We start from the raw sequence: 13,164 nt of genomic DNA, 5'->3' as shown, positions 1-13,164 counted from the left end.
ATATTTTTTCTTATTTTTAGTTTACATCAGGATGCATCCAGTTTCATCCTTGCTATTATTTAAGTTTAAGTCAGGATGAATCCAGCTTCATCCTTGCTATTTTTTTGGTGTCCATTTCACCCATACTAATTTTTACTCGTTCATTTGAACCATGTTTTAAAAATATTTGGACAAATGACCCATTTTCCGAATATGAATTCGAAATTAACTTTAAGAAAATGAAAAATAAAAACTCATTTATTTAAAACTTGTTAGGGAAATAAACTACAGTTTGCATGTTATTGTGTTGGTTGACTTAGATGTTTGAGAGCGATAACATGGCAAGTTAATTAATGCTTAGACATATAACAATTTCTTAATCTCTAGGCTCTAGTTTAGAAAATGGAAAAAAATAGTATGCCAAGGATTTGGAACCCACATGACTATATTTTGCTCAGAATCTGGTCATTAATTAAGTCTTCTTTTGAATCACTATAAAGGAGTCGTATTAAGATCTCAATGTGTTCCATATAAGCACCTTAAGTAACTTATAAATCAAGAACACTAAAAAACATTTGTGTTCTAGTTTTCCTCTGGAGCTAGATAATTTTAAAGGCAAAAGAAATGGACGATTTGCTAATCAAGAAACGCAATAGTGTTAAGATACGAAGTTTTTCACTTAACCTTCGATCGGATAATCAAGAAGTTGTAGGAGCAGGCAGAACATCCCAAGGAGGAAATATCAGCTTCGACAGCTTTAAAGTCATGAATCACCAACAAAAGCAACGTAGAAAGAGTTGGATTGGCAAGATAAATAACGTCCTAATGGGGCTAATGAACCAGCCATCAACTCCAGGTAGCTCTAGACTGGGGGGATCAAACAAGGGGTTCGACTATCATGTCAAGGCAGAAAGCAGATCAACATGGAACAAAGTGAAGAAATCTTTGAAAGAACGTGGACAAAGAGAAGGATGGAAGGGAGGAAGTCTAGCGAGAATGATCGTCGAGCAAGGTAGTATAAAAGTCCAGATTCCAGAAGTAGAGATCCGTCTTAAACCCATGGAAGAACGAAAGGTGAGGTCAAGCGCCATAGTTAGCAAAGTTCCTTGTAATATGCGTCAAGTTCATGGTAATGCTGCTTTCGATCCAAAACTTGTGTCCATCGGTCCGTTCCATCGGGATAAATCTCATCTCAAACCCATGGAAGAACATAAAATGAGACTGATATGTAATTTGTTGGGATGGATTTATGAACCATCAAACACGATTTTTCAAGATATTTTGATTGAGGATCTTGCTTGTCCGATCAAAGAAATGGAAGCTAAAGCTAGGAAATGTTATTCTGGGAGTACTTATGAGAATATCAGTAGTAGCGAGTTTGTTCGTATGCTTATAATTGATGGTTGCTTCATCCTTGAGCTTTTCCAGCTCTATGCTAAGCAGCGTAACAAGGTATGTGCATTCTCGTTCGATAATCCTTGTATTTTTACTTGATCATGTCAATTTCTGTAGGCTCCTGCAAGACATGTCTCAAGTTTTTTCAAATATTTTATGGCGCATTACATGGTTTCATGAACAGCGTGCGCCTCGCTAAAACATGTTATCTTCTGATGGTACATTAAGAGAGCCTTTATTAGTACCGTTAATTTGGGATCTCGTCATGCACCACATACAATAGAATACCATATATGTCTTAAACACTGTCAGGTGTGGATTTCTTAAACTTAACAATTAACAGCTGTGGCATGTTTACTTGAACCTGCGGCAGATCATAAAGCGGACTCTTAACAGTGTGGCGTTTTTTCGATCTTCTCTGGAGATCTTCTAAAGTCATGAGCATTATTTTGTCTATTCAATTATATTCTGTGTTTTGATTAATTTATGGTTGATCTCACTAGCTAAGCTTATTTGCAACTTTTTGTGGAATATTGTCAGGAATATGTTGGTGATCCAATTTTTACAACCCCTTGGATGGTTCCAGATCTTCAACGCGACTTGCTTTTGCTAGAAAACCAGCTTCCATATTTTGTCCTAGAAAAGCTATTCGAGCTAACTAGGATAAGCGACGATCATCAAGGCCCTACTCTCGCAGAATTGACTCTCGGGTTCTTCGATCCTTTATTTCCTAGAGAAAAATCAGTTTTAGACAATTGCAAATTCCATGCAAAGCCGCATCATTTGCTAGACTTGTTTCGTTCGAGTTTTGTCTTGTCTTTCAAAGACAAGAGGTTATCTTTTGGTAACAACGGTATGAGAAACACAACGCAACCGGTCAGAGATCAGAAACAATACTTTACACAGTGTGCGACAGAGTTGAGTAAAGCAGGAGCTAAATGTACGAGAAAATCGTCAGAGAGCCATGAAATGTTGGATATACAGTTCAATGATGGAGCCCTGGAAATCCCTCCGGTACATATTGATGGACAAACAGGTCAGGTTTTGCTAAATTTCATTTCCTATGAACAATCTGACCGGCACAATGCGGACCCGTATTTTACACATTATGTGTTGTTCTTGAGACATTTGATAAATTCATCAAATGATGTTGAGTTACTACAAAAGTTTGGCATCATTAATCATGTCTTGGAGTGCAACGCAAATTTGGTTGATCTTTTTCAGCAGCTTAGCAACGAGCTTCTTCCTGACATCAAGAATTGCTACTTGTCTAGCCAATTAAAGGAAATTAACAGGTGTTATCGCACCAATTGGCTAATGTGCAAAACGAAGTGGATCACTAAAAATTTCAGTAAGCATTGGGTAATTTTTACTTCTCTTGTGGTCCTTGTTCTCGTCTACCTAATAGGCACCAAGACATTCTTCCTCTCCTTTTTGATTGATAAATTTTTAATCTTATGTAGTTCTTAACTCTAATGATTTGAACAAAAAAAAATGTATTTTCTTCATTTCATTTATTCCATTTGCAAGTTTCTTTCTTGTTGTTTTGCTAGCCGTTGGAGAACAATTCCACACTGCGCAATGTAAGCAAGACATAAAGTTTAATATGTTGTTGTGAGGTGCCATTTGTTTAAGTGTACTGTAATAATTTATGGCACATCACAACATGCCGTAATTCTACTTTGATTTCTTTTTTGCTAATTCACAAGGTACTAGTGTGTAATATTATGGCTGTTGAGTAATTTATTCATTTTGTACTGAAGATCCAGTACCTCAGATTCCCCCAGTGTCTGTCAATATCCAGTCAAATGCAAATTAAGTTGGGGTCATTTGGCATGATGCAAGTAAACAAGGTGTTGCCAATGTCCTGCCGATACTAGAGCAGAATGCAGCTAGCAAATTTTGGACAAACAAAATGATTCAACATATTGGAGTTCTTTTAAAGATAGAACAATGAAATGCTTACTTGAAATGCTCATTGCAGAAAAGAGAAAGCAAACACTGAAATTTCCTTCACTCCTGATATATATAAGCTTCACGCCATTGTAATGTCCAACCAAAACACATACACATTCCTCTATGTCCCGCTTACACGGAACAAAACAAAAGAACCAAAAAAGGAAATTAGTTGATAATTTTCACACTACGTTGGTAACGGGCCTTTTGATTTTTGTTGGATCTGCTGAAGAAGGGTTGCTGCCAACTGCAATGTTGCCTGAAGGCGTTTCTGCGGGTTTGATTCTGATTCTTCTTCGGCACCAATATTGCTCTGAGATGATGGATTCCCCTGCCACTCAGGAGCCTCTCTCTGTGGTTCGGTTAGATTTGTTTGAGAAACTGTAGCAGCATTTGACATCTGAAGTCTCTGATGATCTTGAGTAAACTGTGATGCTAAAGTGCCTGAAGCAGATCCCTGATTTTGGGAAGTTGATTTCTCTGATGACTCGAAACTAACCCCTTGTTGATTTATTATACCAGAAAGTTTAAGATCTTCCTGTAATGATAAAGCAGAACCACTATTTGTATGCTGCCTTTGTCCAAGAAGAGATGCTAACTGAGCTAACTGCTCAGGCTGCAGTGACGGAACAGATGAAACCTGGTTTAATGCTCTTTCCGGGTAGGAATAATTGCTGGAACTGGATAAATTTATATCTGAAACTGCAGGTGTATATCGGTTTAAGGCTGTTTCTTTTGTAACCACAGGCTTCGAGGGATAAAAATCCTGTGAGACAGAATCATTAGACCGACGAAGAGCACTTTCGGGCAAATGAGGTGATACATTTCCATTCCCTGTGTTCATATTCCAAATAATGGGAGGAGATCCACCGGACTGCAAAGTAGGGTTTCCAGGTTGATACGGATTATAATAGCTATTTTCATTGAGTAACTCAGATGCTCTTCCAGATAATCGTACTGAACCAGAATAAGATGTCGATGAGTCTGGTCGTGGAATATTACCTGCATGTGGGGTATCTTTGTTTTCTGGTTGTTTTGAAGTGGGTACCGAAGGGAATGCAGGAAACCCTTCAGAAAATGAATTCTTGTAGGTCTCACTTTGACAATGTGAAGGGGTTCTTAGGTCCGGTGATACAGTTTTCATGTATGAAAGATTTTCAGGGAAAGATTGGACCTTTGATTCCGTTGCTTCCGGTGGGTTATGAGTAGACCGAAGATCAGAATCCGGGGCATGAAACTTTAAGATGACACCAGAAATGCTCAATTTCCCTGGCACTTTCAAGACTTTCTCGGAAAAATCTGATGGTGGTACAAGAAATAAAGTGGTTTTCTCACCTAATTTAGCTACTGCGGCTCGCTCTTTTTCACCCAAATACTGCAAGAATTCATTATATAATGCTATATCAGCGTCAGATTCAGGGACAAAGAAGACCACCCAACTGCTAACTGCTTGATAGAAATGCTTCGCAAGCATATCAAGGCCTGTTCTGGCAGTGCAATCTATGAACTCGGGCCTGAAACAGAAACACAGCTTACATTTTTAGAAGAAAGTAACAATGAAAACCCTGTTAATTGAGCAAGGAAAAATGAAGCTAATATACTATAAAATGAAGGAGAAAAAAGTATATGTTATATCAGGCAAGCTGGACAGGTAGCTGAACCCTGCTTCTGGGATTCCCTAGAATTCACACATGCCATCCAAGTAGACAATGAAAACAACTTTAACAAAGTAACCAAAACGCACAAGAAATAGATAAAATTGTCTAATCATGTTAGTTACTTATCCTTGTGTAACTGCTACCTCAATTTCATGAACAAAATTGTTTAGTTTCAAGAAGAACAAAAAAGCACAAGATACTGATAAGATTAATAGCGAGGGAAAGTCTAAATAAATGTGTGAACCACAAGCGAGCAAAACTTACAACATGAAGTCCAGCACCTTTCCAACAGGAAAGCAGCGAGCACGACAGACAGGAGTACCACCCTTTGCTATTGTTCCCTCCCACTTCCACTCATCCTTCAAAGGACGCTGACGCCATTCAGGAATAAGAGTCCGTCGCTTAACAGGGTTTATTGGCAAAGAACCAGAACGTGCTGCAAAGCTTTCATAAGGAGTTCTCCAATGATCATCTGTTTCTTCATAACTCTCGTGTTCCGGGAAATCCATGTATTCCCCGGGAGGGCCAGACAAAGGATAACCTGGACGGTTTTCATCAGAAGGGTATAACCCCATCTTTTGCTTCTTTGTTTCTTGGTAGAGAAAAGCATCATCTTGCAAATACGCAGGATCTTCAAAAGGTACAAATCTTTTTGGAGATGAATTCATTAGATGAAATGTCTCCCTTGAAGGACTACTTGTATAATGTTTATACATTGTTTCAGAAAATCCAAACCGTGATCCTGGTTCATGCAAGCTCATCTGCTCGTAGTCTCTACTTCCACCATTCTGTAAAGTATTTTTCCTATCAAACCCAATAAAACCAGAATCACCAGACTCAAAATGAGAAGTAATATGAGGAGATCCTCTGTGGGTTGGCCCTGTTGAATTCCCATGTAAATAATCCTGCCGATAACTGGAATGCGGAGAGAAGGGCTCACTTACAGAGTTTCTATAATGCTCAGATGGGCTGACTTCACTCCTTGCAAAGCAAATACTTACACGAGGATTATTAAACAACTTCCCCTGGAGGGTTTCTTTAGCTAGGCGAGCTGCCGCTACTGTTGCGAACTGTACAAAGGCATAACTGCGTCCAGGAAATGCAGTAATTTTCACGATCTCACCGAATGGTGAAAAAGTCCTCCTTAAGATTGTCTCCTCCACATTCAGTGAAGCTGGAAACCCTATCCATAAGACCTCACTGGGTCTGGCGTTCTTATCCCCCATCCTAGAGTTACTGTCAAGAAAAGATGGATCTGGAATGGAATGATGTGTTCTTGAGTCTTTCCAAGAGAATGAGCTTTCTTGTTCTACAGATGAGTTTTCAAGACGCCGCGTTGGAGTCTTCTCATCCCGTGATGACCTCTCCTGTAATTTGTCTTCAAGATAAGTAAACCACTTGTAATTCTAACTACGCATAAGTTCATTCAGTATACTAATCTACTTTCCAAACGTAAATGTATCACAAATTAAATTATTTGAGAACTTAAGCATGGCATAGATGATGAGTAAAAGTTGAAAAGATGTAATGCCGCCGAGTTGATTCTTTTCATCAAATGAGAAAGTGGAGGCGAAGCTGGAAATAAAGCTAGCAAACTAGTATATAACGCTAATGCAAAAATAAATACAATAGTGACTGTTCGAAGAAACTCAATCAGCTTCATAAAAAAATGCATGATAATCACCAAAGAACACCAATCACATAGATCTTTAACAAAAGCAGTTTAAATCAATCACAAAAAACTAGGAGAACAACAATAGATTCAGTGTTCAATAACTGACAAGCAGAATATTCATCATCAGTTAAAAGCTTATGGTGGTAGCCAAGAGATGTTTCCATTAAGCATAGAGGTTATTTCTTACCACTTCAGAAAAAGGTTTAAGCAGCAAAGACACATTTAAACATAACATATTCAAGTATATTAATCCAAAATATAGTTAAACTAGATAGCAGGTAATTGTTGTAAGCTCAATCTTGCTATGAGTTCCAACCCATCCAATTACAAGAACGCTCTAGTCAGTTACCAATACAGAGGATCTGAAAACTAAGCTGCACCTGCAACTGCTTCATTACGAGTATGCATAATAATAACAGACCAACAGAGTTTCCAATAAAATGATCTCAAAGGAGACAGAACGATGTGTGGCCCTAATGGAGGTATAACAAGCTTCTTGGTACCATTGCTATTCTTTGATCAAACTCTATAGCACTTAATTGTGGAAACTTATAACCTCGTAACGTGATTATTCAAATAACACTAACCTGAAAACATAAGACAGCAAACCTAACAATGGGTATGTAGTTACTTTAGATTTCAGCAACTGTGAGTAGACTACTTGCTCTATGTTGGCAAGTCAAAATATAACTGAGATGGTACACCATGCAAAATAATCAGAAATAACATGAAAAACTACTCAGACACATATAAGGATTTGACAGCATAAAAATCAAACCTCGCAAGTATGCAAGCCTGTTAAGAATCTAAAAACCATGAATAGATACATATTTACCCAATGGTGGCAAGTCAACTTTAAACTGATCTGGTAGATCATGCAGAGTGCTCAGGAAGAAAAAAAACAGTACAAATATAGCAAAATTTAAATGCAGCTACAGGTATGACAAAGATTACTAGTTGACTTCTCATTCTGGGTATTAAAAAGATAAAAGGGGATAATGTTCTAAATCGTTAGTACATAACGTTTACTACCACTTTCCTACTCATGATATGATATCCTTTTTCGCGTGGCTGTGCCTGCTGTTACTGATATTTATCAGGTTTGGGCAATATTATTCTTGCTTAAGAACAATCTCATTCTATGAAAACATGATGTGTTAGACCACACCATGATGTTTGTTGTAGAAGATTCAAAAATATGAATGGAATTACAATTTGATATATTCATCATAATGGACTACTGACATTTTAAGAGTATCTTGTCTCTCAAAACTAACTTAAATGGTTTTGAATTACAAAGTAACGTGAATTTATTCAGTCTTCAAAATGATGAGACTGTTCTGTCATTAGGGTTCATGTTGATTCGCAGACTTGGTAAGGATAGCTGGAACTGAGATGTCTCACGTAGTATAACATATAAGATCAAAAGGGATGAATAAGATTGGTATGTTACGAAGTTTCTCAAAATCGTAGAATGACGGGATGCCTTATGGCTTATGATGGATGGACCCAAATGCCCATAAATTTGCAAACAAATAACTCTCTTCGGTTCAAATAATGCCTAGTTCCACAAGGAGGCTGTTATTAACGAAATTCCACCCCAGTACACTGCAGTTGTCATGCCATTTCAAAGGACATCACAAGTAAAGAACTATCGTTAACAAATTATAAAAACCTTCTTACAGCCACAAAAGCTAGTTAACGCTCAGCTGCAAACTGCACTAGCATTAAACTCTCTGACTTAAAGAATTTGAGGAATTTTCACTTTGTTGTCTGCGTCAGTTTTTAACTAATGAAACAAGTGGAAACTATTCATCAGGCAAATAAATTGATCTTTGACGATATGTTCAGCTCACGGATTCGGTTCACGGGTAGGTACAAATAACACAAATGACAAAAACTATAATCACACCGGTATGGTTCATGCTACACAAGAATGGGAATGTTTGAGCTCAAGAGTCGAGAACATAAATGCTCACTTCCAGGTTCGGACCATGTTATACGTAAATATGATGTGTAATGAGTCAATATTATTTGTTCGCTCACAGGTATTATTTGTTCACTCACAGGCAAAGAGTAAGTAAAGAATGATGACTATCTTTTAATGCCATTTGACCAGCTTATTCTGATGCTTGGAGACGCAATGGAGGTTCTAGTGAATTGCTTTTGTGTATTGTTTCATAAACAAAAACATAAATAAAATAGAAGGAGAGCAAAACCAAGATATGCACTATAAATAAAATAACTGACATTCGTTTGTGTTTCACTGAGGGTGGTCATAATGCTCTTTCGACTGCAGAAGAGTGAACCCATTTAAATATCATTGGACAAATTAAGTTTTCCTACTTAGATATGTGTTTCCTTTAGCTTTCTTAGGAGAAGTTGGATGCAGCAATTGCTGATGCTTAAATATGATCCATATGACTCATAATTGATTTGGGGACTGTTCAAGCCATGTTTCTCATAATGCCTTTTCAGTTTTCACCATGCTTTGGCTTAATGATGGCTCCGCCCTAGACCGTCATCGGTGCTACAGAACAGCTCAACTACTTGTTGAAATGTTGTTCTGGTCAAGCTTACAATTGGAAATTTCCGAACAAGGAGAAAAAGAGGATGAAATAAAGGGAAGGCCTGTGATACTAATATCTTATCTTTTAGCCGTATATGCCAGTGTTAATGAGCTAGGAAGCTAACTTTTGGTTTTTTTTTTTGTATTTTTACTTTGAAACAATCATCTGACTACAGAACCATAAACCCGGAACATGAAAAAATCACACCCCTGGGTACACTCTGTCCAGTTTATTCACCTGAACGATGTTCTTACAACTTCCAATAATGAACTAGCAGTAGTGTTTTTGTCTAAAATTAAGCCAATATTAGAATTGAGGAAAAATAAGTTAATTATGTGTTGAGCTAATACTTTGAAAGCTAACATCAAAATAGCATGGTGAAATCAGGTAACAATCATTAGGGGCAAGATCAAGTTAAGATGCCTAGTAAGAGTTGAAGTCAGACCAAGTTGCTCAAAATCTTGAGAATCCATGCTCAAAACTAGGAGAGGTGTAAGTGCAGTCCTTATTTTCAATTTGGTGAGAGGCATAGACAAGTGGATTTAAGATGCCATTATTAATGTAACCAGAGCCGATATACATAAAATTAGATTAAAAGATTATCAGATTATACTGTGTCTTAACAGATCAAGTGATCAACAACTACTGTCAGATCACCGTGCTAAACGGTTAGGAATTCTAGTGCAAGATTGAGGCTGCGGAGTGATATAATTCACATGTAGTTTTGCTGGGGTTTGTAGTTAATCAGTTGCTCAGTTGCAGGTTTGGAAACTTTGAACCATGGTAGATTATTGATAACCTCGTGGCTGAATTTGTTTATGCTCTTGTTTTGGGTGCAAAGTAGGTTATGAACTAAAACAGTATAACCTATTATTATAGTAAAATGCAAAGAATCGAAAGAAATACATGTAACGAAATGCACTAGGGCATCAACACAATTGGTATAAAGATTGAGATTGACACAACTAACCGCCTTAGCGAACTCGATTTTAATTGGGGAGCCAGCAAGAACAAACCCTTGAAGTGCTGTAACTGCAATTAATGCATCTTCATCATTCATGAAATTAACAAACGCATAACTACGACCAGGGTGAAAAACAATACTTTCAACTTCTCCAAATCTCAAGAATTGCTCAGAAAGTTCAGTTTCGGTTACGTGATGAGACAAATTTCCAACCCAAAGACGTCGGGATGGAGGAGGAGGGTTAATATTGGCCCTCCCGGAATGAGATTTCTCTGTAGATCTTGAATAATGATCCCTACGAAGTCTATCTCTTCCTCCTCCTCTTCCCATCTGTAAAACAAAATATAAAACAAAGTTTTAGAAGGAAATGGAGAAACGCGGTTCAGATTTGTTTAAGGATTTAATAGATTGATTCAGGTGTTGAGATTTACTAACCATTAAGCTTTATTTTGAGAAGACGAACTTCTAGGTTTTTGGATAAAAGAAGAGAATCAGAAGAGAATTGTTGTTAGCCAAAAGAAAAGAGGGCTTGTAGGCTTTCTCATCGATTCGTGCTTCGTAAAATACGTCTATAGGGTGTTTTTGGATTTAAGTTAAAGCGTGGAGGGGGTTGCCAATGGGCGTCCGACTACCTGGACTAATCAACATGGTTGACCAAATAAGACCCACTTTTTGGTTGATTCACACCTGCAAGTATTCCAAGCACAAAAAAAAAAAAAAAAAAAAGAGCGCAACCATGACCCGGTAATACAATTGTTCCGTGATCTCTTATCACCCACTCGTATTTCAACCTTATATTTATCACTCATTCGTATTACATCCTTATATGTTTGCGCATTTGCAAACAACAACGCTACTCTGAGAGTCTGAGTATGTAACGGAAGATTTACTTAGATTTTCATTTTACTTTCAATTGTATAGCTCAGACTACAAAGAGAGGTTAACGCCATGCTTGTGCTTCACAAAAATATGGAGAGTACTTTCGAATCAATAAAATACATAGACAAATCTAAGCCAGCAAACTCACTTTCATTAGCTTAAGGGGAAGATTAGAAAATCTAAACCAACACTCGAGTTTTTACGGATAAATATAATACCGAGGAGGCAGTGATTAACAAGGAAATTTATTGCATGTATTGTTGGTCGCTTATAGGGAAGGAGTTTGAGAACATTAGGTCTTCTGATGTAATGAATAATTGGTTTTCTTTTTTCTTTGAATCTTCTTAGCTTAGAATTTCGATCTAGTTGTAGTTGAAATTCTTTGTTTAAGATTCTTTCTTGTTTGTTTAGGGTGGTATAAGCCTCTTATATCCTTTTGTTTTTTTGATCAATAAATTATTTTGTTTGTTGATCAAAAAAAAACAAATAAATTATGTCCAACCAGTGGACTTACAAGCTTGTTCTCTCTATAAGCCTACACAACAAATACTCTCTATTGCAATGTGATGCCTCAACACTTGAAGACCTGCACTTGCACAAATTTTTTGCCTATTTATAATGGAAAGAATGGTCGACGTCGTATGCGTCAAAAATAAATTACTTTCTCACTACTCAAATATATAATATAGCAAGGGCAAGAAAGGATTGTTCTCACAGAGAGGACTAAGGTTGTCAAGTTGTTTCGGTTTCCTATAAATGACAATGGGGAATTTTCTGATTTTTATAAACTAAAAGTAAAATAAAAGTAAACAAAATAATAAAGCACACAAATCAAGGATGAGATAATATTGGATAAAGGTTTCATCTTCAATTGTAAACAAGTATTTAATGTATGATTAGAATTCGTATTTAATCTCTCTATCATCAAAAGCCCTAGAATACTCCGTCAATTTCCTAAATTCATCAACAAACATATTAGAGTTGCGAGTGTGAATTCTACCTAAAGAATAACCTAACGCCTTGCGCTAATTAAGTTCAATTCGTATGAGCATTAAGTTTAAGAAACATGCTAATCAATGCAATTATCATACATTGTGCATGACAATTCAGACAAAGGTCAATTTCTACATATGATTACAAGAGTGTATCACTACAAACATCAATCATATCATGCTACTCATATTCAAGATTATCGTTCGATAATGAACCCTAAATTAGCTATAGATATGGATGTGAGTTCAATCAATTCTAGACTTAACTAAACAAACATTCAATCATATTGCAATACATTAATCATACAATTATTATACGCAGTAGAAATCAAACGATAATATTAAGAGAAAACTAATTCATAAATTCAATAATTTGGTTGCAAAATCCAACTACATCTTTAACCAATAATAAAACTTAGTTACTTGTGTTTTTGGAAATCATCATAGAAAGCAAAGAAAAACTATCATGTGAAACCCTCGAAAACAAGTAGAAGCCTCCCTAATGGAGATATCTAAGTTTAGAGAAAAACTTTTCTATTTATATGCTTCTCCAATTCCAAAAGGATACTCTTTCCAAAAGTAGGTCAAGTCTTCTCAAATCCCGTCTCCAATTGGTCCACCAAGCCCATGTGTTAAAACATCTCTTCTGAAAATTATGGGTCCAAACCTGGGTCGCCGGATTGCTGACGTCATTACCGGACTCCAGTCACCGTCGCCGGATTGATCGCCGGGAAACTACTCTGGCCACCTGAGATATCTGAAACTGTCACCAGGCAAATCCATTTGTTGCCTGCAACATCACAACCAGCTACAAGACCAGAAGCTTAATTCAATATCACCCAAATCTCCTTGAAGTAGCAACATATTCTCTCCAGCTTTGCTTCAATCCATTCTAGTCAGCAGCTGCGATGTAATTCTCAGTTCAAACCCTTCTGCTCCTCTCTTGATCTCACGGCAACATAATCCTTCCAAAACCCTTTAAGCACAATATCATCTTCTCGGCAAACACCCTTGACCTGCAATTCCATCTTACAATCTTCCCTGCACTGCAGCTGCTTCATACCCATGTAGCTGCCATCTGCAACTGCAACACCAC

The 13,164-nt window shown here is 37.1% G+C and overlaps 2 protein-coding genes across 2 annotated transcripts; one reads left to right on the top strand and one right to left on the bottom strand.

The window, feature by feature from the left end:
- The first annotated feature begins 484 nt into the window (after positions 1-484).
- LOC113353715 (UPF0481 protein At3g47200-like) lies at positions 485-3,075 on the top strand. The gene is made up of 2 exons (XM_026597224.1): positions 485-1,431; positions 1,915-3,075. Exons 1-2 carry the CDS (start codon positions 604-606, stop codon positions 2,842-2,844), a joined length of 1,758 nt encoding a protein of 585 aa, XP_026453009.1. The 5' UTR covers positions 485-603; the 3' UTR covers positions 2,845-3,075.
- A 283-nt stretch (positions 3,076-3,358) lies between these two features.
- On the bottom strand, positions 3,359-10,749 carry LOC113348421 (flowering time control protein FPA-like). Its single transcript, XM_026592183.1, has 4 exons — positions 10,633-10,749; positions 10,204-10,527; positions 5,253-6,355; positions 3,359-4,844 (listed from the first exon to the last, which is right to left on the bottom strand). Exons 1-4 carry the CDS (start codon positions 10,633-10,635, stop codon positions 3,518-3,520), a joined length of 2,757 nt encoding a protein of 918 aa, XP_026447968.1. The 5' UTR covers positions 10,636-10,749; the 3' UTR covers positions 3,359-3,517.
- Between the last annotated feature and the right edge of the window lie 2,415 nt (positions 10,750-13,164).

Source organism: Papaver somniferum, chromosome 2, assembly GCF_003573695.1.
Source record: "Papaver somniferum cultivar HN1 chromosome 2, ASM357369v1, whole genome shotgun sequence".
Taxonomy (NCBI): domain Eukaryota; kingdom Viridiplantae; phylum Streptophyta; class Magnoliopsida; order Ranunculales; family Papaveraceae; genus Papaver; species Papaver somniferum.
Note: the sequence above shows the minus strand (reverse complement) of the source record. Positions and strands in the feature narration are given on the sequence as shown.